The following is a 22,112-nucleotide window of genomic DNA, read 5'->3' on the forward strand; positions in this document are numbered from 1 at the left end:
CAACATGGTGAGAAACGCTAAGATTTGACCAAATATCTGCACAAGTTGAGATAATGTCCACAATTTTGTGAATTTACATACAAGACCACATTTATTTATCAAAATGGGTATCATACAAAAGAAACAATACACATTTCACAGAGTAAATACTAGGGCTCCCTTTTAGATGGTCCTCACTCCTGGAAAAGTTACACTAAGGAACGAATTACATTTTACGCAGGAAACGTGCCAATACATCAAAATACAGAAGATGTAAATGTAACAATGATTCCTAAACAAATTCTCAAAGTTGGCTTTTACTGGTCCGAGTTGACAAATAACTGTTTTTACAAGTCTGATGCCAACACTGACATCACTCAGCTACACATGTGAAACATCTGTTGGTTTACCTTTGAACGCCAGGAGCTTTTCAAATTAAAGACACATTCTTAAAAAATGAAAATAGCTTTCACAGGATTGACCAACAATATAGTGGGATCCATACAACATAAAAATAGGAACACAAATGACACATCTTAAGAAAACTTTGTAAAAGACGATAACATGATCTAAATGTCTACTTTAAAAAAGTGAGAGTATGCACATTACTTAATGAGGTTTGGAGGCAAACCCTCTTTGAGGAAGACATATAAAAAGAAAACCCAAAAGGACACTTCACTCATACTGACGCTTAGGAAACATCATGACCTCACATACTAAAAAACCCAGTGTAGTGACTAAATCCTGTTTAAGAAAATATAATATCCACATAAATATTTTCATTGAGCTTCCCATAATGCATCAATGCGATTTATAGTAGTTGGCATGCAGCTGTACTAGTAAAAGCTTGGTGAAGTATGACTCCTCCTTATTTAAAACAAAAACTCCTAACAAGCTAAATATCACATTGGTGATATGGACATTCAGTGGCTACAACCAAACTAAAGCAATACAATCAGGGTCGAAAGACAGAACTGTAAAGCCTGCTGTCAGTGTACTCGAACATTCTGGTAGACCAGCGTCTCAGCAGTTACTGTCTTTTGTGTCCTTGCTCTCCTCGGACACCTCGGGCACCTGCTGGTGGGTGCAGTCTTGGGAGCTTGAAGCTGGATGCTGTTGTACGATGGGAACTGGTCTGGCGTCTGACGGCTCGCTCTTTGGAGTCATCCTAAACCGGCCAGGATGCATCAGACGTTAGTTATTCCATGGACATGTAAGATTTGTTCACATGTAATAGGTTACAGCTGTGGGGCTGCATCAGTTCTGAAGATACAGAATGAAGTAGTAGTAGTCTTATTTATTTCACTTATTTTAATTACTAAAATGGATGGAGGGATGGACAGCTGACATGCATGTGGGCTTATTACTTGAGAACTCAGCGTACGTTCAGTGAATATACAATAAATAACTTTTAATAAGGAGCGTAATACACAAATAACATGACCAGAATAAAATTATATTATACATTCATGGAAGTTACTAAAGTCAGTTGACTCATATTGAGTCAAGCAGTACAGTGAGACTCTAGTAGTATCCAAATATCATATAGGAAAAAGTTATGGCTACAGTAACTTGATACAGTGGAACCCTGATTTACAAACCCCTCAACTTTTCAACTAAATTTGAAAAATATGCTTTGGTGTACAAACCTTGTCTTAGTGTACAAATGTTTCATCCACTCATTGCGCCCTGCAGTTTAGCCATTTTGTGCCCGTCAGTGCATCCATTGTGGGCGAGCTAATCAATCTCCGGTGCTCATTAAGTCAGCAGGCAGTGCTGCTGTTAACTACTGTGCTTGCTTTTTGTGTGTTTTTCTTAGCCTCGTTTAAGTTTTGCAAGCTCAATCTAAGTCTAACTCTAAAGAAAGCAAAAGAGAAGCAATGTGTGGTTTGAAGCATTCAGAAAGTATCCACAGCGTTGTAAAGCTGCCCAGCCCCCTCCTTTCTGCTGCACGCAAAGAACATTAACCAACCATGTAAAGTGGATTTTATTTTTATTTCCAATTATTGTAGACACTTGGCTGTTGAAGATAAGAGTTTTGTGATTTCAAATTCTGAGTGCAACACAGGACTAGTGACCATGTGTGTGCGTGTCGGCAGTGTGAATGAAAATGAGGACAGTTTAGCCAATTGTTGTTTTAGCTTTGTTTTCAATAGAAAACGGATCTATCACCCCCTTGTTATGTTTGTTTGATATACAGTGATGTATAGCACGTTATATTGTGTTCAAAAAGTACAAACTTTTACTAACATTTTGGACTTTTGTTAGGGCTGAAAGCCATTATTCATGTTTAAATTTTTTATGAAATTTGGTCCAATAGACTAACTTTTCTATTTACAAATGATGTTCAAGAACCAATTAGGTTCCGAAATCGAGGTTCCACTGTATTAAAAACATTATATGACAGTTGACAGATGTCACAAATGTTCGTTTAAAAATGTCCTGAACAGTTAAACATATTATCATGGAAAACCATTGATTGTAGACAGGATTTATTTCCCATTCCTTCCTAAATTGTGTCTGACTTCAGAGGCTTCAGACACGAAAATTACTTAAACGTGTACTGTAAAAATAAATATGCTCACCAAGAGGATAAACGCTAAAATCATGGTTAGTCTTACCTTGCATCTGGTACTCTGCTGTGTAAACTCTCAGAAGGGCTGCTGATCTTGCCTGAGCTCCCCCCTTTGCTACGTCTTTCTCCCCCTTCCCGCTCCTTGTCATTGTGCTTGGAGCTTCGGCTAGAGGTTCCTTTGTCCAGGTGCGCCCTCACAGAGCCTTGGGCGGGATGCTCATGATTTCCCAGAGGTAAGTTTGCTCCTTGATTAGCGCCGCCAGTGGAAGCAACGTTTGATGCGGCGCCGGTGCTAGTGCCCATTGATTTGGAGACAACCTTGAGCTTGTGGGAGGTTGACTTGTAGTGCTTCTTCTTGTGCTGGACACGGCTGTTATGCTTGAGGAAGAACTCACAGGACTCCTGGAGCACCCGTCGGCTCTCGCTGATTGGACTGTAGGTCACAGGACATGTGACGGTCAGACAAAAACATACAATGTCTTCATTGGTAGAAAATTTGGCAAAACAAATGCCCTCACTCTCTTTTGCGAGTCCTGTTGAAGAAGTAGGCCCACTCGGAGCAGGTCTTTTTACTGCTGACCCAGAACACTGCCGATATTCCAACCACCAGGGTCATCAAGTACTTGACCAAGAACAGAGAAAGGTCCGGACGCTTGTGCACTGTTGTCTGAGAAGGTATTAATTGATAATGTGTATATTAGCAGAGCTCAAGTGGTGGATAGATGTAGTGTGTTTGTTAGCTTTACAGTTAATCCTTAAGGGGATTCTATTTATAGAAGCAATAGAATCCATGGTAACAGGGGCTTGACAACAGACAGTTTACTTTTCTCTTGGTTTAACTTGACTTTCTGTCAAATGCATTAAACATACAGCATTAATTAGTCTAAATTCTCAAAAAAAGTGCCTAAAAATCAAATGTATTTTTATTATATGTATTAATATTATTACTGTTGTATATTGTAAAAGAGAAATGGGTGCGCTATTTAGTAATCCATTGGTTTGTTTGATTAATCGAGTAATCGGATAAAACTGAGTATTTTAGGGATCCATCCATCCATCCATCCATCCATCCATTTCCCGCCACTTATCCGAGTCCAGGTCGTGGGGCAAGCAGTCTAAGCAGAGCTGCCCAGGCTTCCTTGTCCCCAGCCACCTCATCTAGTTCTACAGGGGGGACACCGAGGCATTCCCAGGCCAGCTGTGAGACATAGTCCCTACAACATGTCCTAGGTCTGCCCCGAGGCCTCCTCCCGGCTGGACATGCCCGAAACACCTCACCAGTGAGGCGTCCAGGAGGCATCCGTAGTAGATGCCCGAGCCATCTCAGCTGGCTCCTCTCGACGTAAAGGAGCAGCGGCTCTCCTCTGGGTCTCTCCCGGATGACCGAGTTCTTCACCCTATTTCTGAGGGTGATCCCAGACATCCTGCGGAGGAAACTAATTTCTGCCGCTTGTATTTGCGACCTTGTCCTTTCGGTCATTACCCAAAGCTTGTGACCATAGGTGAGGGTAGGTAAATCGAGAGCTTCGCCTTCTGGCTCAACTCCTTCTTCACCAAAACAGACCGATACAGTGACTGCATCACTGCCGACTCTGCACCAATATGTCTGTCAATCTCGCGGTCTATTCTTCCCTCACTCGTGAACAAGACCCCGAGATACTCAAACTCCACTTTAGGCAGAACTTCACTCCCGACTTAGAGGTTCCAGGCCTGACGAAGCCAACAGGACCACATCATCTGCAAAAAGCAGAGAGGCAATCCTCTGGCCACCAAACTAGAAAACCTCCACACCATGACTGCGCCTAGAAATTTTGTCCATAAAGATAATGAACAGGACCGGTGACAAAGGGTAGCCCTGGTGGAGTACAATGTCCACTGGGAACATGTCTGACTTACAACCGGCAATGCGAACCAGACTCATGCTCCGCTTGTACAGGGACCCCATACCCCTGGAGCACCCCCCACAGGACATCGCAAAGAACACAATTGAATGCCTTTTCCAAATCCACAAAACACATGTGGACTGGTTGAGCAAACTCCCATGCACACTCCAGTACCCTAGCGAGGGTATAAATCTGGTTCTGTATTCCACAACAAGGACGAAAATCACAGTGTTCTTCCTGAATCCGAGGCTCGACTAACGGCCAAACTCTCCTCTCCAACACCCTGGAATAGACTTTCCCCGGGAGGATGAGAGGTGTGATCCCTCTATAATTGGAACACACCCTCCTGTCCCCCTTCTTGAAAAGTGGGACCACCACCCCGGTCTGCCAATCCAGAGGTACTGCGCCAGACGTCCACGCTATGTTGAAGAGACGTGTCAGCCACGACAGTCCCACAACATCCATAGCCTTGAGGTGTTTGGGGCGAATGTCGTCCTCTCCTGGGGCCTTGCCACCGGGGAGTTTTTTGATTGATTGAATTTGATCCGGGTTGGTGAACTCAGACTCTGCCTCCTCTACAGAGGGTGCGTCTGTAGGATTAAGGAGATCCTCAAAGTATTCCTTCCACCGCCCAACTATATCCCCAGTCGTGGTCAGTAGGTTTCCGCCCCACTATACACAGTGTGGACAGGGCACTGCTTCCCTCTCCTGAGGCGTCGGATGGTTTGCCAGAATCTCTTTGAGGCCGACCAATTATCCTGCTCCATAGTCTCCCCAAACTCCTCGTACGCCCAAGTTTTTTTTTCCGCTACCGCCGGGGCTGCGGCTTTCTTGGCCTGTCGGTACCGGTCAGCTGCTTTGGGAGTCCCACAAGCAAGCCATGCACGGTAGGACTCCTTCAGCTTGATGGGCCCCTTTATCTCTGATGTCCACCATCGGGTTCGGGGGTTGCCGCCATGAGAGGCACTTACCGCCTTGCGACCACAGCCTTGATCAGCAGCAGCAGCAATGGAGGTATGGAACATGGCCCATTCTGACTCAATGGCCCCCACCTACCTCGGAATGCAGTTGAAGCTCTGCCGGAGGTGCGAGTTGAAGATCTGGCGGACGGGAGCCTCTGCCAAACGTTCCCAGCTTACCCTCACTAAACATTTGTGCTACCTGATCCAACTCACCACCAGGTGGTATTCAGTTGACAGCTCGGCACCTCTCTTCACCCGAGTTTTATAAGACATGCGGTCGCATATCTGATGAAACGACTACAAAGTCGATAATCGACCTGCGACCTAGTGTGTCCTGGTGCCACGTGCACTTGTGGGCCCACTTATGTGCCGTTCTTCCCAATCACACCCCTCCAGGTTTCGCTGTCGCTGCCAACGTGGGCATTGAAGTCACCCAGTAGAATGACGGACGCCCTGCAACACTCCCTCCAGGGTCCCCAAGAATGCCGAAAAACTCCGAACTGCCATTTGGCGAATTTCCCGCAAACCACAGTCAGAGCCCGTCCCCCGACCCGAAGGCGCAGGGAAATAACCCTCTCGTTCACCAGGGATGACTCCAACACACAGGCGGCAAGCCAGGGAGCTAATAATAAACCCACACCCACTCTAGCATAAAGCAAAGTCTACCCCCTTTCAAAGAGTTTGGTTCCAGAGCTTATGCTGTGCGTTGAGGTGAGCCGGATATGTATTAACGTATCTATCGACCTCGTGCACAAGCTCAGGCTCCTTCTCCACCAGAGGAGTGACGTTCCATGTCCCCACAACCAGATTTTTCAACCGAGGACCAGGTCGCTGAGGCATTCGCCTTCCACTGCTACCCAGTCCACATAGCACCGGACTCTCATGGATACCCCTGCAGTTGGTGGGTCTGCGGGGAGGCAGGTGCCACGTCTCTCTTACGGGCTGTGCCCAACCGCGCTCCATGGAGGAAGTCGCAGCCACCAGGCGCTCGTTAACGAGCCCCTGCCCTGGGCCTGGCTCCAGAGTGAGGCCACGGTATGACTCGCACGGGCGAGGCGCGGTTCTTGGATTTTCTTTTTATCATAAGAGTATTTTGAACCACTCTTAGTCTGACCCATCACCTCGGACCAGTTTGCCTTGGGAAACCCTACCAAGTGCATTTAGCCCGCGACAACATAGCTCCTTGGATCATTTGGATACTCAAACTCCTTCATCATGTTAAGGTGGCGATTCATGGAGGAGGGGGAAGATTTTTTTTTTTTTAAATAAACAAAAAAATGTTTTGTATTAAATGCACATCAGAATTTAAATAGATTTTTTAAAATGTGTGCATTGTTAAAAAATTAATACATCAATCTCCGGTGTTCGCCCACACACAGATTACTGCACCCACACAACACCACTCTCATGTGCGCTCTATTGCAGCGGTCATGCGGATACTATGTCTGCATATTTAAAGTTCTGGGCACCCCAATGCGGTGTGGATTTTATAGATTTTTGTTAGTTACACTCTTTTAACGAATAATCGAAGCAACATACTTGTTTCTGTCAGTCTACCCGAGGGCAGCTCCAGCTACAAATGTACCTTACCACACCATCAATGTGTGATGAGTGAATGAATGATGTGTTCTCAGTTCTCTGCGAAGTGCTGTGAGTGTCTAGAAAAGCGCTATATAAATCTTATCCATTATTATATATTTTTTATTATAATCAAAGCTTTTTTCTAATTAAAATAATCGATTAATCGTTGTAGCCCTAGTGTGCTAAGCTTGTGGCATCATAATCAAAAAGACAATTTGTTGCATTAATAAATGCTATGAGTTTTCTTTATTTAAAAAAAAAAATCATGTTCTCATAATTAAATGTGTAAAATTTTAAATACAATTTTATTTATTCTATTTTGGATTGTGGCTGTATCAAAAATGTGGAAAAAGTAAAGTGTTATGAATATTTTCCGGACACACTGTATTGACATCAAATCCATGTGAAATCCATGTTTTAGGCCAGAGTTGTTCAAAGTAGTGCCCTTATTTTTCTATTGGCTCTCAAAATTTTCTGAATATTAAATTAATTCATTATTAATTAGGTATATCAGACATAACACTAACGACTACTTGCTTTGTCATATATAACACAAAAGCGAAGATAATAATGTCTTTTTTTCCAAATAGTTTAGCATATACCAATGAACATTGAATTGGGGTTAGCATATTTAAAGTAAAACATGTATCAAAGTGGCGCCCCGCATTCTTTAATTTTTCAGTATGCGGCCCTTGGTGGAAAAAGTATGGACACCTGTTTTAAGCAAAGAAAAGCAGTACAAGAATCAAAGTTTGCCTTTCGGCGTAGCTTGCAATTACATAATCATCGTTCCAAATGACAATTCAATTGACAATTCAGTCCTTTGCCTCACACCTTTTGACTATTGAAAACAACAAATGGTGTTTTGTCTTGAACTGTGCCTCTTTGCTTTTTTGCTCTGCTTTGCTTTGGCTTTATAAAAAACAACAAAAGATTTGTCACCTGTGCTCTTGAGTAATCAAGGCAATAAGAATTTAGGGACTAGACCATCTGTTTTTAAGAGTCCAATCAAATAACAAGCAATTTTCTAAGAAAATGTTCTCCAATTTGCCTTTTCCCTCATTTTTCTCTAACACGTTCAGTATAACAGTACTATGGTAAATGGTAAATGGGTTGTACTTGTATAGCGCTTTTCTACCTTTTTTTAAGGTATAGTTACCTTGTACGAACAGGGGATGCTGTATTCCTGGCATCGATCGTTGATCCATGTGTTCTCCCATGTGCTGCGGTAACTCTGCTCGTAAGAGTAGCATGCTAACAGGGTGACCAGCGGGACCAAGTAGAGGCAGCTGAACACACCGATGCGGATCATGAACTTCTTGAGCTTCTCCTGGTTGCGCTCGTCGTGCTGGATAACCTGTCGCACATGATTCAGAGAAACGATGCCGGCGAGGATGAGGAAGAGCCCGACGATGACGCCCACGCACACGGGAGCGATAACAAAGTAGAGCAGGGCATCCAGATCGTACAGTCCCACAAAGCAAACCCCGCTAATGTTGTCGCCTTCAACCTTGTTCAGGGCTAGCAGCATGACGGTTAGGGCACCGGGGATCCCCCAGGCAGCAGAGTGGAACCACACCTAAAAAGAAAGAACACACACAAGGCCTTTGAAGAGCTTGCATCGTTCCCCTTGAAGTGTTTTGAGCACATTTCAAAACCTCAAATTCATTTCTGCTCCTGTCAACACATCTTTTCATCCATTTTCAACACATAATCTTACCGCTTTCTTCTCTATAGCCTCACAGCTCCATTTAGGCCCAGCTGCCAGGAACCAAGTGATGGTGAGTATGACCCACCAGACGATGCCAGCCATTGAGAAGAAGTACAGGAACATAAAAAACAGAGTGCAGCCTTTGCTCTGAGAACCTAAGACGACGGTATCCACGCCGGCAGGATGGGACGGCGTGCTGCAGGCTGCTTTGTTACCCAGCAGGAAGCCAATGAAGTACATGAGCGACACAAAGCTGTAGCAGACGGCGTAGAAGATTATGGGACGCTCTGGGTAGCGGAAGCGTTTGACATCAATGAGGAACGTAAGGAAGGTAAAGAGAGTGGCAGCCAAGCAGATGATAGAGCAAACGCCAATGAAGTTTTTGGCAAATTCAATGTCATGGGGTTTGAAATACATATTGGAACAAGGCGGAGCACAATCCTGAGCGCCCAAGAACGATGCACCATAGCCAGGTTTAGTTTTCAACTGCAGCGGACACCAAAAGCCCAGGTCTCTCTTAGCAGATGTGGAGCTCATTGGGGTGGTTGCAGGTAGATTGGAACCACCCAGAAAGCCACATGAGTCAAGTCTGAAGAAATAAAATACACATTTATTTGGACTGATCATCATGTTTCGCATGACTGCTGTGGTTGTTACTTACTTGTTGCACTGTAGCTCTGGAGGCCAGATGATACCGAAAACTCGGATGTCCTCCTGACAACCGGATAGAACAGCCTCACACTCCTCTCGACATGGGAGAAGCACTGTGTTCTCCTCCGTGCATGCTGGGAAAAAGGCTTGGCACAGGAAGTGGTGGACATTTGGAGAACAGTGAAGATTTGCCAAGGGCACAAATGGCTGCAACGAGAACAATGAAATGATGTTCAAAATAACTTTGTTAAATTGTTAGCAACAGATTTTGACCAGATCCGAACATGATACATAGTGTGTTTTACAATACACATTTCTCCTTGGTCTATTTTGCATTCTAACATATTTGAAAACTGTAGTCCACAATTTGCCCAGTAAAAGCATATGGCTAAAGTTGCGACCGAAGTGAAAAACATACAATAAAAAAAAAAATGTATACGGCACAAGAAAGTGTTGTCCTCCACACGTGTAACACAGAAAGTGAACATTTTATTGTTTTCTACCAATCACATCAAGTCACACCAAGCCTTTACTGACCTCAAGTACTTTTTTCTTGCAATGGCTGTTTAAATTAATTAGCTGTACAGGGGAAAAGCCACATATTTGTTTTTCTTATGGTTATTTAGTTAGCATCTGAATGTTGTTGATGACTCAAACAGTCCAGAAGTATATATAAACAAATTCATAAATAAACATTTTCTCTCTCATGTAAACAGATTAGAAATCGTAAAAACGCAAAATTTTCATTGCTCTTGCTCATAAACACATCATAACAGGACTGTCTGCCAATGCAGCTTGTCATTACAATTAGGGATGTAACTATATGAACATTTTATATCACGGTTATTATGACCAACATTTTACCATTTATCATTATTATCACAGTATTGTTGAATGTCCTTAAAAAGTACTGAACACACACTGAAATCTTTCAACCTGAAATACTTTATTCATGCTAGCATTTAAACTAGCAAGCCAGCACTAGTCGGTCCGTGAGTTTATCAAAGTACAGTTACTAATCATGATTTTTCGATAACTTTCTTTTAAAATGGTAATACTAACCATCGGGAGTTTTACCACAATTAATATGAATAACGTCTATCGTTACATCCCTAGTTACAGACACATTTCACACACACTTGGTCTGCCAGAGAATAAGAAGAAAGAGCAGCGCACTTTGTCGCTATATCTGTTACTATATTTAGCAAACATTTAATTCTAGAAAAAATACTTTTGGAGACTCTTGACATGAATGCGTGTATTGCGCTTGTCAACAAGATGCAGCTATGTCTTGCTAAAGCTACAACTATTAGTCAAAATTATTTTGATGAATTCGCCTCGAAAAAAAGCTTTGATTTTTTATTATGTTGCTTTGATTAATCATGTAATGAGTGTAACGAAAAAAAAATGTATAGATCCGAAACCACAAAAATTGGCTGGAAATTAAAACACATGGATTTAGTTTCACGGGGTGTGCTGGAGTCTATCTCAGCTGCATTCGGGCGGAAGGCGGGGTACACCCTGGACAAGTCGTCACCTCATCACAGGGCCAACACAGATAGACAGACAACATTCACACTCACATTCACACACTAGGGCAAATTTAGTCACCCCAAAAGGGACAAGCGGTAGAAAATGGGTGGATGGATGGATTTAGTTTCCGCACGCCTGATGCACATGGGAGCAATGATGTGGGTGCCATGATCTGTGTGGTGGCAAACTGTGGAGAGTGGCGATTCAGAAAAATGGCTCATGTAAAACACCAACGAGGGGCAAATAGACTAAAGGACCCAAAGCAAAGGACAGAAACCGTCATAAGTTTTTGATTTCAAATGTAAAATGACTGTCATCAGGATGCAATGATTTCACTGTCAAACAGAGTTGACATTCTACAACAATACTGTAACATATATGTTGCGGTACATTACCTACCTAGTTAACTTACATGTTGTCTATAATTAAAAGGCAGCCAAAAGCGGACCCAAAAACAAAAAGACAGGACATTTTCTGCATGTTTTGTCTTGTGAATACGGAATTTGTATTTCATTTTTCACACCATTAATGACACATCTAACTTGTATCTCCTATGTTGCATAGTGATGAGGGAAAGGTTGAGGACACAGCTCGAAGTTAAAATTCTTCCATTATTTTGCTAAGCTACACAACAGCACACAAAGGAACCATTCACTGGCTGGAATCCATATTCTTCTGTTGCCATATAGGTGGTGGGAAATGAATGTGCGGATGCCAGGCAAAGAAGCCAAGGATAACACCACACTTGTGATTGGTTGGTGGACTACAGTACCGTATATTTGTCAAAGATCATCACCAGCTTAACTAATATCATAACACTTAGACTATTCAAAATAATCGAGAACGCATAAATCATTACCACAGACCCGTCCACTGATAATATTTATAATCATAACAAACACACTCGACCAACTCCAACACGGCCTGCTATTCAATATATACTTTTTTCTCTCCATGCTGAAATCCAGTCTGGCAGCAAGTCCACATCTCTGGGAGCCTTGTATGCAAACTCTGACAGTAAGCACCATTGTTTCTCAAGGACTCAAAGTCAAGAACTCTTTCTCAGTGAGCTGAAAAGTACAAACTGCTATATTGGGGTTAGTTAGCATCAACATCTGGTAGTAATGCTTGTTCACCTGATGATTAAACTAGTCAAAAGGATGGGTTGATGCAACTTTTTCTAGTTGAAAGCCTTACATAATCCTTCTGTTACTGTATGTCAGCGACACACCAAATTTACTGTTACAGCTCAGAGCCAACTTGTCAATAAATATAGCATAGCTTTCTGCAGCTTTTACGTGCAGTGACGTTAATGTTTTAATTAGGCCTGTCAAAGTTAACGCTATAATAAAGAGTTAAGGAAAGTTTCCTTCAACAGCACAATCTTTTTTAATTGCCCGATGACGCTCAGTCCATACCGTAGCGGTGGAAAAGCAGTGGCGAACCACCAGAGGTTGAGTCACAGGAGTGAATAAAGAGCAGAAATGAACAAAGAAAATAAATATTGAATGATAAGTATAACTTTGTAGCCCATGCAAGTTGCTCTCTCCACAAGAGCAAAGTTATTTCCAATCCACTGTCGCTGTGAGTCGAGTTATCACTGGAGATTCTAGCTGCTAACAGCACAGCGTTGCCAAGTGCACTTATTACACACGACTTTGGGCTTGTTTTTTTCTAAAGTCACTTGCAAAGTTTGTAAGTCGCAGGCTGCATTTATTTATACACCGGTATATATTTCATAATGATAGAAAGATAAAGTAGTAAAAAACTGGAAAATGTGTTTGTGTCTGTAAAAAAGTGTTTGTGTCCATTTTGTGTTGAGCTTTTTAAAAAAAGCATAATGTTTAATAAACAAACATTGGCAAAATCTAATTGTCCAGTCCCATGTTGGGTGTATATTTTAACGAGGTAGACTAGGGATTGTAATCTAACAACAATTTTTTTGATTTGTGTGTTCTTGGTGTGCCGATCCAATTTAGAATCAAATCTCGATTCAATACGATTCAAACCCATTCTCGCAATATATTATTTGGTATAAAAAAATTGTGATAAAACCTTTTCAAAACAGGTTACAAGTGACAAACGTTCTTCATGGCTGCTGACATATGATGTACACACAGTGATTAAGCACAGAGATTACCTAAAAAAACACATCTTTTTAAAAATGGGTTCTCAAAAATTATGAATCAAAGTACAATCAGAATAAGTAAGAATCGCGATTCGATGTGAATCTAATTTTTTTTAAATTACCGCTACAAAGCACGTACCGTATTTTTCGGACTATAAATCGCAGTTTTTTTTACAAAGTTTGGCCGGGGGTGCGATTTATACTCAGGAGCGACTTATGTGTGAAATTATTAACACATTACCGTAAAATATCAAATAATATTATTTAGCTCATTCACGTAAGAGACTAGACGTATACGATTTCATGGGATTTAGCGATTAGGAGTGACATATTGTTTGGTAAACGTATAGCAGGTTCTATATGTTATAGTTATTTGAATGACTCTTACCATAATATGTTACATTAACATACCAGGCACGTTCTCAGTTGGTTATTTATGCATCATATAACGCAGTGGTCCCCAACCACCGGGCCGCGGCCCGGTACTGGTCCGTGGATCGATTGGTACCGGGCCGCACAAGAAATTTAATTTTTTTTAAATTATTAAATCAACATAAAAAACACAAGATACACTTACAATTAGTGCACCAACCCAAAAAACCTTGTTCCCTATTTACACTCATTCGCACAAAAGGGTTGTTTTCTTTCTGTTATTAATATTTCTGGTTCCTACATTATATACCAATACAGTCTGCAGGGATACAGTCCGAAAGCACGCATGATTGTATTTTTTTATGACAAAAAATAAATAAATAAATACCATACCCCTCCACCCCCCACCCCCACCCCCGGTCCGTGGGACACATTTTCAAGCGTTGACCGGTCCGCAGTTACAAAAAGGTTGGGGACCACTGATATAACGTACACTTATTCAGCCTGTTGTTCACTATTCTTTATTTATTTCAACTTGCCTTTCAAATGTCTATTCTTGGTGTTGGGTTTTATTAAATACATTTCCCCAAAAAATGCGACTTATACTCCAGTGCGACTTATATATGTTTTTTTCCTTCTTTATTATGCATTTTCGGCCGGTGCGACTTATACTCCGGAGCGACTTAAAGTCCGAAAAATACGGTAATCGTTATTATTGATAAGTTGACTATGACAAAATGCAATTACCGTAATTGCTATTAAATATTTAAATTGTATGACAGCCTGCATGTAAAATTAATTTACTCTTGGATTATGGTTCAAAGGCACAAAAAAATAACTGACTGCACTTGTTTTGTATTCCTATTGCCACTACTTTAAACTATGAATCAAAGGGTGGAAGAGGCAAAATTAAACGCTTCTCGTATAAATACTTTATTACATATATTGTGATGACTGTCTTTGACTGTTTGAAAACAGTATGGATTATATTACATGTCAATGACGTTGAAAACAATCTGATTAAGGTGTTTATTACATGTATTTTTAAAAAGCTGTTTTTTAGTTCTTTTTTCCAGTGCATGTAAACACACTGACTGATTCCATTCCCTGTGTTGAATGCTTGTGGAATTTTGGGCCATGGGCTTAAAGAGGAAACATAAATATTTGTGACTGTCTTGGCACAGACTAAAAATTGATTTCTCAGATGGATTGTGTAACATGACATTGTATAGTTTCTATAAGATTGTGTACAGGAGAGGAAGTTAGTGAGTGATTAACAGAGTGTGTGTGTAGTCTTTGTGGAATGCACCAAAGGCTTTGTGTGGCTCTGGGCATGGCCATCCCCTTCCTGCACAAATCAAAGAGTCCACACAACAAAGTTGATGAAGTTGCCTGTGGCCAAAGTTGCTGTGAAATCAGAAGCCCTTACCGTTGCCAGACGCCACACAAAAGATTCCCTCAGCACGTAACTGGTCATGCTTGATACTCTAACACGACATGTGTAACCTAAACCTCTAGCCTTAGGGAAGGTCACAACACATGATGCAACTGGTAAAGAAAATAATGTATGTATTACCAAAGCCAGCAAAGAGAAGCTTTATTTAATCAATTATGAAACTATATTCACATATGTACTTGTAATGTTCCACAGTGAACTTGAACAAGAACAATTATATTAATGGCAGAGTAAAACACAGAGGACTGACCAAGGTGTAATGAGAAGCTGTGGTACAGTACATCTCAGTTTCTCCCTGACTAAGTCCACTCACAATATTAAGCTTGATAATGCTTCAGCAGTTAAATGTACACTCACTGTGAAAAGCAGAAACACATTACCCCCTAATCATTAATTCTTCCTTTTCAATACAAATGAAGTGGTATCTCAACTTATGACCACTACCGAGCTAAGACATATTGTTTGTAGAACATTACAATAGCATGTACTACAAACAACTACAGTAGTTTTATAAATAATGTGTCAATATTGTTAAGTATTTACATTGAGGAGCATACTTTTTCAGCTGTTTCCTACAGGCTGCTTGTGTTGTGTAACCATAGAAACTAGAAAAGTGTTGTTTATCTTGCACACAGACATATGTGAGTGACGAACTGGAAAGGTCAGACTTGACAAGAAACAATATATATGTACATTTATCAAATGTAATGCTCGACTGTCCAGTTTGAATCAGGATTGAGACAGAACAAACTGAAACACGTCAAACAGCATCTGCGGCTTCTCAATATTTTTATTGATACATGTCTGTTGTTTGGATGTACTACGCTGCTAACCGGGGTGACATGTTTTTAATGGTTTGTTTCACTGACTTGGTCATCCGCTTCTTCTCCTTCACACGAACATTCTCAGGTCCGGTGGGTGGAGGGAAGGATTGCGCTCAAAACATACACTTCAACTGTCTAATCAAAACTATGTTTGTTTTTTGTGTAAACGAAGCAGGAACAGCCACGTTTAACAAAATATAAAAGTATTTAAGGCTCAAATGGCACAACCTTGTGACAAATCCTACTTTAACCGGTGGCGGGTTGAGCTCGTAACTGAAAATTATGCAGATAGTCAGCTCGTACCTTAAATTACTCGTAAGTTGAGGTACCACTGTATACGTAAACGTTTTGAAGAGTAGACCATTTTAATATTTAAAAACACTTTTGAACAAGACCAGAAAGACAAGCAGTTAGTATGTGCTTGTACAATATGGGCACAGTATGCAAATTAGTGTCTGCTGGTGTTGTGTTGCGGCTCTGAGAAGATGAAGAGTTTTATAAAAGTCAAGTACCGTACACTGAACTTTTCCAAAACTCAATTAAACAAATATTATAAGCTTAAGTTAATGACAGCAATAAAAGTATTTGGTATTCGGAAACGATCGATATACACATCACTGCATATCTTCTGTTCTTATAACGTCATTTGCTTCAGGTACAGTAACACCTTTTTAAAAAAAAGTCCACTACTATGTACACAAATTGAAGTGGTGCATGTTTCCCTATGAATAATTCACTAACTAAAGCTTGTGTGTGTTCAGTGACCGTGCTAAAGTGTATAGCCATGGTTCCTTTTTACCCGATGGACTATGCCATCTCTTGCGTGCTAATTGACTGTCATGGTGGTAGTTTGTCAGCAAACGATCCAGCATTATAGATCATGCATCAGTACAAAGGAGTCGATACGCGAGTGCCATGGGAACACAGACTTGTCTCTGATTTGCGGTTTTAATCTAACAACTTTGAGAGCTAAAAAATACATATACATATCATGAACAAGACTGTTTTACAAAACCCAAAACCAGTGCAGTTGGCAGGTTGTGTAAATCATAAATAAAAACAGAATACAATGATTTGCAAATCCTTTTCAACCTATATTCTAATGCAAGACTGCCAAGACAAGCTATTTAATTTTTGAACTGGAAAACGTTGTTATTTTTTGCAAATATTAGTTAATTTGGAATTTGATGCCTGCAACATGTTTCAAAAAAGCTGGTACTCGTGGCAAAAAAGACTGAGAAAGTTGAGGAATGCTCATCAAACACTTATTTGGAACATCCCACAGGTGAACAGGCTAATTGGGAACAGGTGGGTGCCATGATTATGTATAAAAGCAGCTTCCATGCAATGCTCAGTCCTTCACAAACAAGGATGGAGCGAGGGTCACCAGTTTGTGAACAAATGCGTGAGCAAATTGTCGAACTGTTTAAGAACATTTCTCAACAAGCTATTGCAAGGTATTTAGGGATTTCACCATCTATGGTCCGTAATATCATCAAAGGATTCAGAGAATTTGGAGAAATCACTGCACGGAAGCCAGTGGTCCCCAACCACCGGGCACAAGAAATAAAAAATAAATAAATAAATGTTTTTTTTTTGTTTTTTTTATTAAATCAACATAAAAAACACAGTATATACATTATATATCAATATAAATCAATACAGTCTGCAGTCTGTAAGCACACATGACTGTATTTCTTTATGACAAAAAAAACAAACATAAACCCCTCCCCCACCGCAGGTCCGTGGGACAAATTTTCAAGCGTTGACCGGTACCCAGCTACAAAAAGATTGAGGACCACTGATGTAAGCGATGATATTACGGACCTTTAATTCCTCAGGTGGTACTGCATCAAAAAGCGACATCAGTGTGTAAAGGATATCACCACATGGGCTCAGGAACACTTCATAAAACCTCTGTCAGTAACTACAGTTTGTCGCTACATCTGTAAATGAAAAAACTCTACTATGCAACGCGAAAGCCATTTATCAACAACACCCAGAAACACTGCCGGCTTCGCTGGGCCCGAGCTAATCTAAGATGGACTGATGCAAAGTGGTTAATGATTATTTGCAAAAAAAATTACGTTTCTCAGTTCAAACATAAAATATCTTGTCTTTACAGTTTATTCAATTGAATATAAGTTGAAAAGGATTTGCAAATAATTGTATTCTGTTTTTATTTACGAATTACAGAACGTGCCAACTTCACTGGTTTTGGGTTTTTGTAGTAAAAAAACTTAAACCTCTCAAGTCCCAAGCAACATTGTCTCAAATGATGCGATGTGGGAAGTCAGGGTGATCTCAGCATGTTGATTGATTTACTGTTGTTTTTTGTTTTAGAACAACTCACCTCCATTTTACTGGCGGCGACATCCTGATCATAGTGCTCCATCATGTTGGGAAAGAAAGTCATGTTGTAAGACAGCCCCATACAGCGATGAACCTCAATCGGCTCGCAGGTGAAGAGGCTGTGAGCACTGCAGCTCCCCGCCCACAGCGCCAGCAGGCACATCAACATCAGCATTGTGAGAGTAGACTGAAAGTTTACGGATACTTTCTTTTCCAACGTGAACAACAGGCTTGCTTTGGCCCAAATAATGGAATTCCTACTGTTCCACCTATCCTGGGGTCATCTCAAGGGGGGTGATGGCAGTAGCAGAGGGTGTAGTTTCCCCATCAGTCCACTGGATGTGTTATATCCCACATCACTGTAATTAGAAGAACAGGGGCTAAGACATTTTGCAGCCAAGCTTTTATTTTTGCAGTGGATCATTTTTAAGCAAGTCATCACACCAATCAGATATACAGTCCAGTGTTTCCCACAGGACTACAAGCTATATGTGGCGCTGGGTTGCGGTGAGATTTGATGACATCATCGTCTATCTTCATGTTAAGAAATGGACACCTAATAACGGACATATAATAAGGGCAATTACTTCCTTCTTTTAGAATTCAGATGCTGTTTACTAAATAAACATACCTTGTCATTCCAACTAGAATATCAGTGCATCAATAAAACATTGCACACATTTAAGAGAAACCATTAATTATTTAATCGTCTCTTAAAGCGTTAGAAATGTCACATTGGCAATGCCATTTGCACTGATTGAAAGCGGTGATCAAACAGACTCTTAAACAGGACTGCAAATAACGACTCATTTTGTCCTGCCGGTTTCTTAAAAGGGAACTGCACTTTTTTTTGGAATTGTGTATATCATTCACAACCATTATGAGAGACAAGAACACTTGGACACGGTATTTTTTTTTCTAGGTTCATAAAAAAAAAAAAAAAACGTTGCAAAATGCAGCTAATGGGAGTCCCCTATGTTGCCTTCGAAGCCCTCTAAAACAACTTCAAAACCCTCTTTCATTGTTTTTTATACATGCTGTAAGTATGCATATAATGTAGTGACATACACGTTCATAACAATATGTACTAATATGTACAATATTTACCATATTTTGGTCATTTTAAACATTACCGGAACTTTTATCCTGGGCGCACTTATTTCAGTGCCCATAGCAACGCTCTTCCGACTTCCGTCAACAAACGTGTGTATGTTCTAATCATTGCAGACTTGGTAACTGACAACAACGACGGCTATTTTTGAAAAAAATGAGGACTCAAAACTTCATCTTTTTTAACCTAAAGTATTGGTTAAAGAAGCTTAGCGAGCACGAAGATAGGGTGAAATGTTGGCGCAGACGGAAGCTGAGAGAGTCACGATTGGCATAACTTGGTCACAGTGTAAATGTTGAACTTGGTGCCAAGCTACACTGACAGAAATGGAGTGCCTCTGCTGCACTGAGTGGTACACAATGTTTTTTTTATCAATGTATCTGACGAGGAGGACACTGCTCAAAGAAACTTCATCACAACGAAAGACAAACTGTGCTAACAAACCCTGCAGTGGTAGAAACTTTTTTCCACCAACCCAAAATCAACTGGAAACGTCCACGGCCAGCTTGACCAAACGGACAACTGTCCATCGAGTATGTGACTATAATATTGATCATGATACATGATACAAGACCTACACTGTTACAATGTCCATTTCTCAGATGATATAATTGTTGATGACTGAAGTGCTGATAGCAATCAAACCTAACCCCCCGCCCCAACCCCCTCCACATCCCACCCCCCGGATTGTAAATAATGTAAATAATTAAATGTATATACTCTGATTATTAACTTGTGTGATGACAGTATTATGATGATACTATATATTTGTACCATGAATTGATTAACGTGGACCCCGACTTAAACAAGTTGAAAAACTTATTTGGGTGTTACCATTTAGTGGTCAATTGTACGGAATATGTATTGTACTGTGCAATCTACTACCGTATTTTTCGGAGTATAAATCGCACCGGAGTATAAGTCGCACCTGCCGAAATTGCATAATAAAGAAGGAAAAAAACATATATAAATCGCAAACTATGAAAAAAACTGCGACTTATAGTCCGAAAAATACGGTAATAAAAGTTTCAATCAATCAATCAAAAAACCACATCATGTTTGTTAGTACAACTACATACACTGTCGAGCGTAGCTGTGTACAAACAATACATGATATGTGGGCTAATACTTTACAGGTACTGTAATAAGATTGTTCAGTACACATTTATGTCCTATCACATTAGAACCTTAAAAGCCATTCTGACACAGAAGTGAGTTTACGGCTGATGCTGTAGCAAGCAGTCGCAAAGCGATGTTACTCCGCTATAAAAAAGTTCCTCAGTGTTTACTCTTACAAGGGACGGCATGGCGCAGTGGAAGAGTGGCCGTGCGCAACCCGAGGGTCACTGGTTCAATCCCCACCTAGTACCAACCTCGTCGTGTCCGTTGTGTCCTGAGCAAGACACTTCACCCTTGCTCCTGATGGGTGCTGGTTAGCGCCTTGCATGGCAGCTCCCTCCATCAGTGTGTGAATGTGTGTGTGAATGGGTAAATGTGGAAGTAGTGTCAAAGCGCTTTGAGTACCTTGAAGGTAGAAAAGCGCTATACAAGTACAACCCATTTATCATTTATAATGATAACGTCGCTGAAGCTTGGTTATTATACAGGTAACAGAACGTAAATTAAGAATAGTTAGCGCTTTTTGGATGCATTTTAGAGTGATTTAGAGGCAGAATGGATTGCTCCAATTAGTTGCATTGCTAGCCACATCTTAGGAGCGTTTTTTTAATCTTTAGAATGCAAAAAAAAAAAAAAAAAAAAAAACTACAATATATCTGTTCTTGTCTCTCATAAGGACTGTGAACAATAGGTCAAACTTTAAAAAAAGTACATTTCCCTTTAAGGCGCAGCAGGTTTGCAAGTCCTGCTTTGTAACCCAAATGGCTCTTACTACTGTAATGTTATAATTTTAGTTCAATGTGATTATAAAAAACAGCTTGCAAATGTGTAGATGTATATTGACTAGTGCATACGCATATAATGTTACGTTTGTATTTGTCATGAAAAAAGGTTGCCCTTAAAAATTATTCACCTTCCATTTAAAAATACCATTGACAATATAATAATTAAAAGTGACCGATTGTAATAATACATGCGTTGTGCTACTCTTTTTTTTAAATACAAACTACTGAAGGTTTATAAAGTGTGTGGCTAATAAATACAAATTAGCTATTATTGTTTAAGTTGGGCATTATTAGCTTAGCTTTCTAAATACATATTATCGACAAATCTACACAAAAATCACAGCAAGTTAGCAAAAGGAAAATGCAGCAATTTCATTTTAATCTCAGCAGCCGACGAGAAAAACACATTTTTGGAAGTGTTTCCATTCTGGCAAGAAAAAGATTAACTATGATCCCATTGAGCGCAGCTTGAATATTGTTTCCCCGTCAATGAAGCACCGATTTCGGGGAAATTGTGAAGCAAACCCCGATGTCTCAACTGGCAACCGTGGTTACGGGGGCCGAAAACTCTTCGCTAGCTAAACAAAAATGTGACAACTATGAACGAAATGCAGATAAAAAAACAAATAAACTTACCAGCAGTTGTAATGAAAGGAATGTCTACAACAGCTGACTACATGAATACACTTTGGAGTAATTTAGAAGGTTATTTGATAGTTTCCTGAAAAACTCCCAACACATTCCCCTTGGTTTGTTCCACTTTATGCTGCCTTCAAAACCATAGGAAAAATCAGACGTTGGTGCTCACAAGTAGATTGGGCTAAATCCACAAAGTAAAAAAAAAAGTTATCAACATAAATATATTATTCTTTTTATATATTTTTACATTTTATACTTTTTCAGATTGGAAGGAATTATGTTTCTGGCGATTGCATACACTCCGGCATGCATAGTAGCGATGAACGTGAAGGCAGCACGAGACCTGTTTTGGTTTAAGCACGATACTGCACATGTTGGTAGAGATTCGATACCAGTTACATACAGGCTCAGGTGCCCATTATCGATGCTTATTAGTCCAAATAAATCAAAT

The 22,112-nt window shown here is 40.5% G+C and overlaps 1 protein-coding gene across 1 annotated transcript; it reads right to left on the minus strand.

Annotated features, from left to right (window-relative positions):
• Nucleotides 1-63: 63 nt before the first annotated feature.
• Nucleotides 64-21,794, minus strand: fzd6 (frizzled class receptor 6). The gene is made up of 8 exons (XM_061949358.2): nt 21,659-21,794; nt 18,009-18,366; nt 9,353-9,549; nt 8,701-9,280; nt 8,140-8,559; nt 3,073-3,221; nt 2,601-2,987; nt 64-1,147 (listed from the first exon to the last, which is right to left on the minus strand). Exons 2-8 carry the CDS (start codon nt 18,180-18,182, stop codon nt 1,003-1,005), a joined length of 2,052 nt encoding a protein of 683 aa, XP_061805342.2. The 5' UTR covers nt 18,183-18,366; nt 21,659-21,794; the 3' UTR covers nt 64-1,002.
• Between the last annotated feature and the right edge of the window lie 318 nt (nt 21,795-22,112).

The sequence above is a fragment of the Nerophis lumbriciformis genome, linkage group LG04 (genome assembly GCF_033978685.3).
Source record: "Nerophis lumbriciformis linkage group LG04, RoL_Nlum_v2.1, whole genome shotgun sequence".
NCBI lineage: Eukaryota > Metazoa > Chordata > Actinopteri > Syngnathiformes > Syngnathidae > Nerophis > Nerophis lumbriciformis.

What these genes read in the sequence shown, in the direction of transcription:
- fzd6 (XM_061949358.2), bottom strand. Translation starts at nt 18,182, where the DNA reads ATGCTGATGTTGATGTGCCTGCTGGCGCTGTGGGCGGGGAGCTGCAGT. An exon ending in TCGCCGCCAGTAAAATGGAG is followed by an intron (nt 9,550 to 18,008) that starts GTGAGTTGTTCT and finishes TTCTCGTTGCAG; the next exon opens with CCATTTGTGCCCTTGGCAAA. An exon ending in AGGCTATAGAGAAGAAAGCG is followed by an intron (nt 8,560 to 8,700) that starts GTAAGATTATGT and finishes CTTTCTTTTTAG; the next exon opens with GTGTGGTTCCACTCTGCTGC.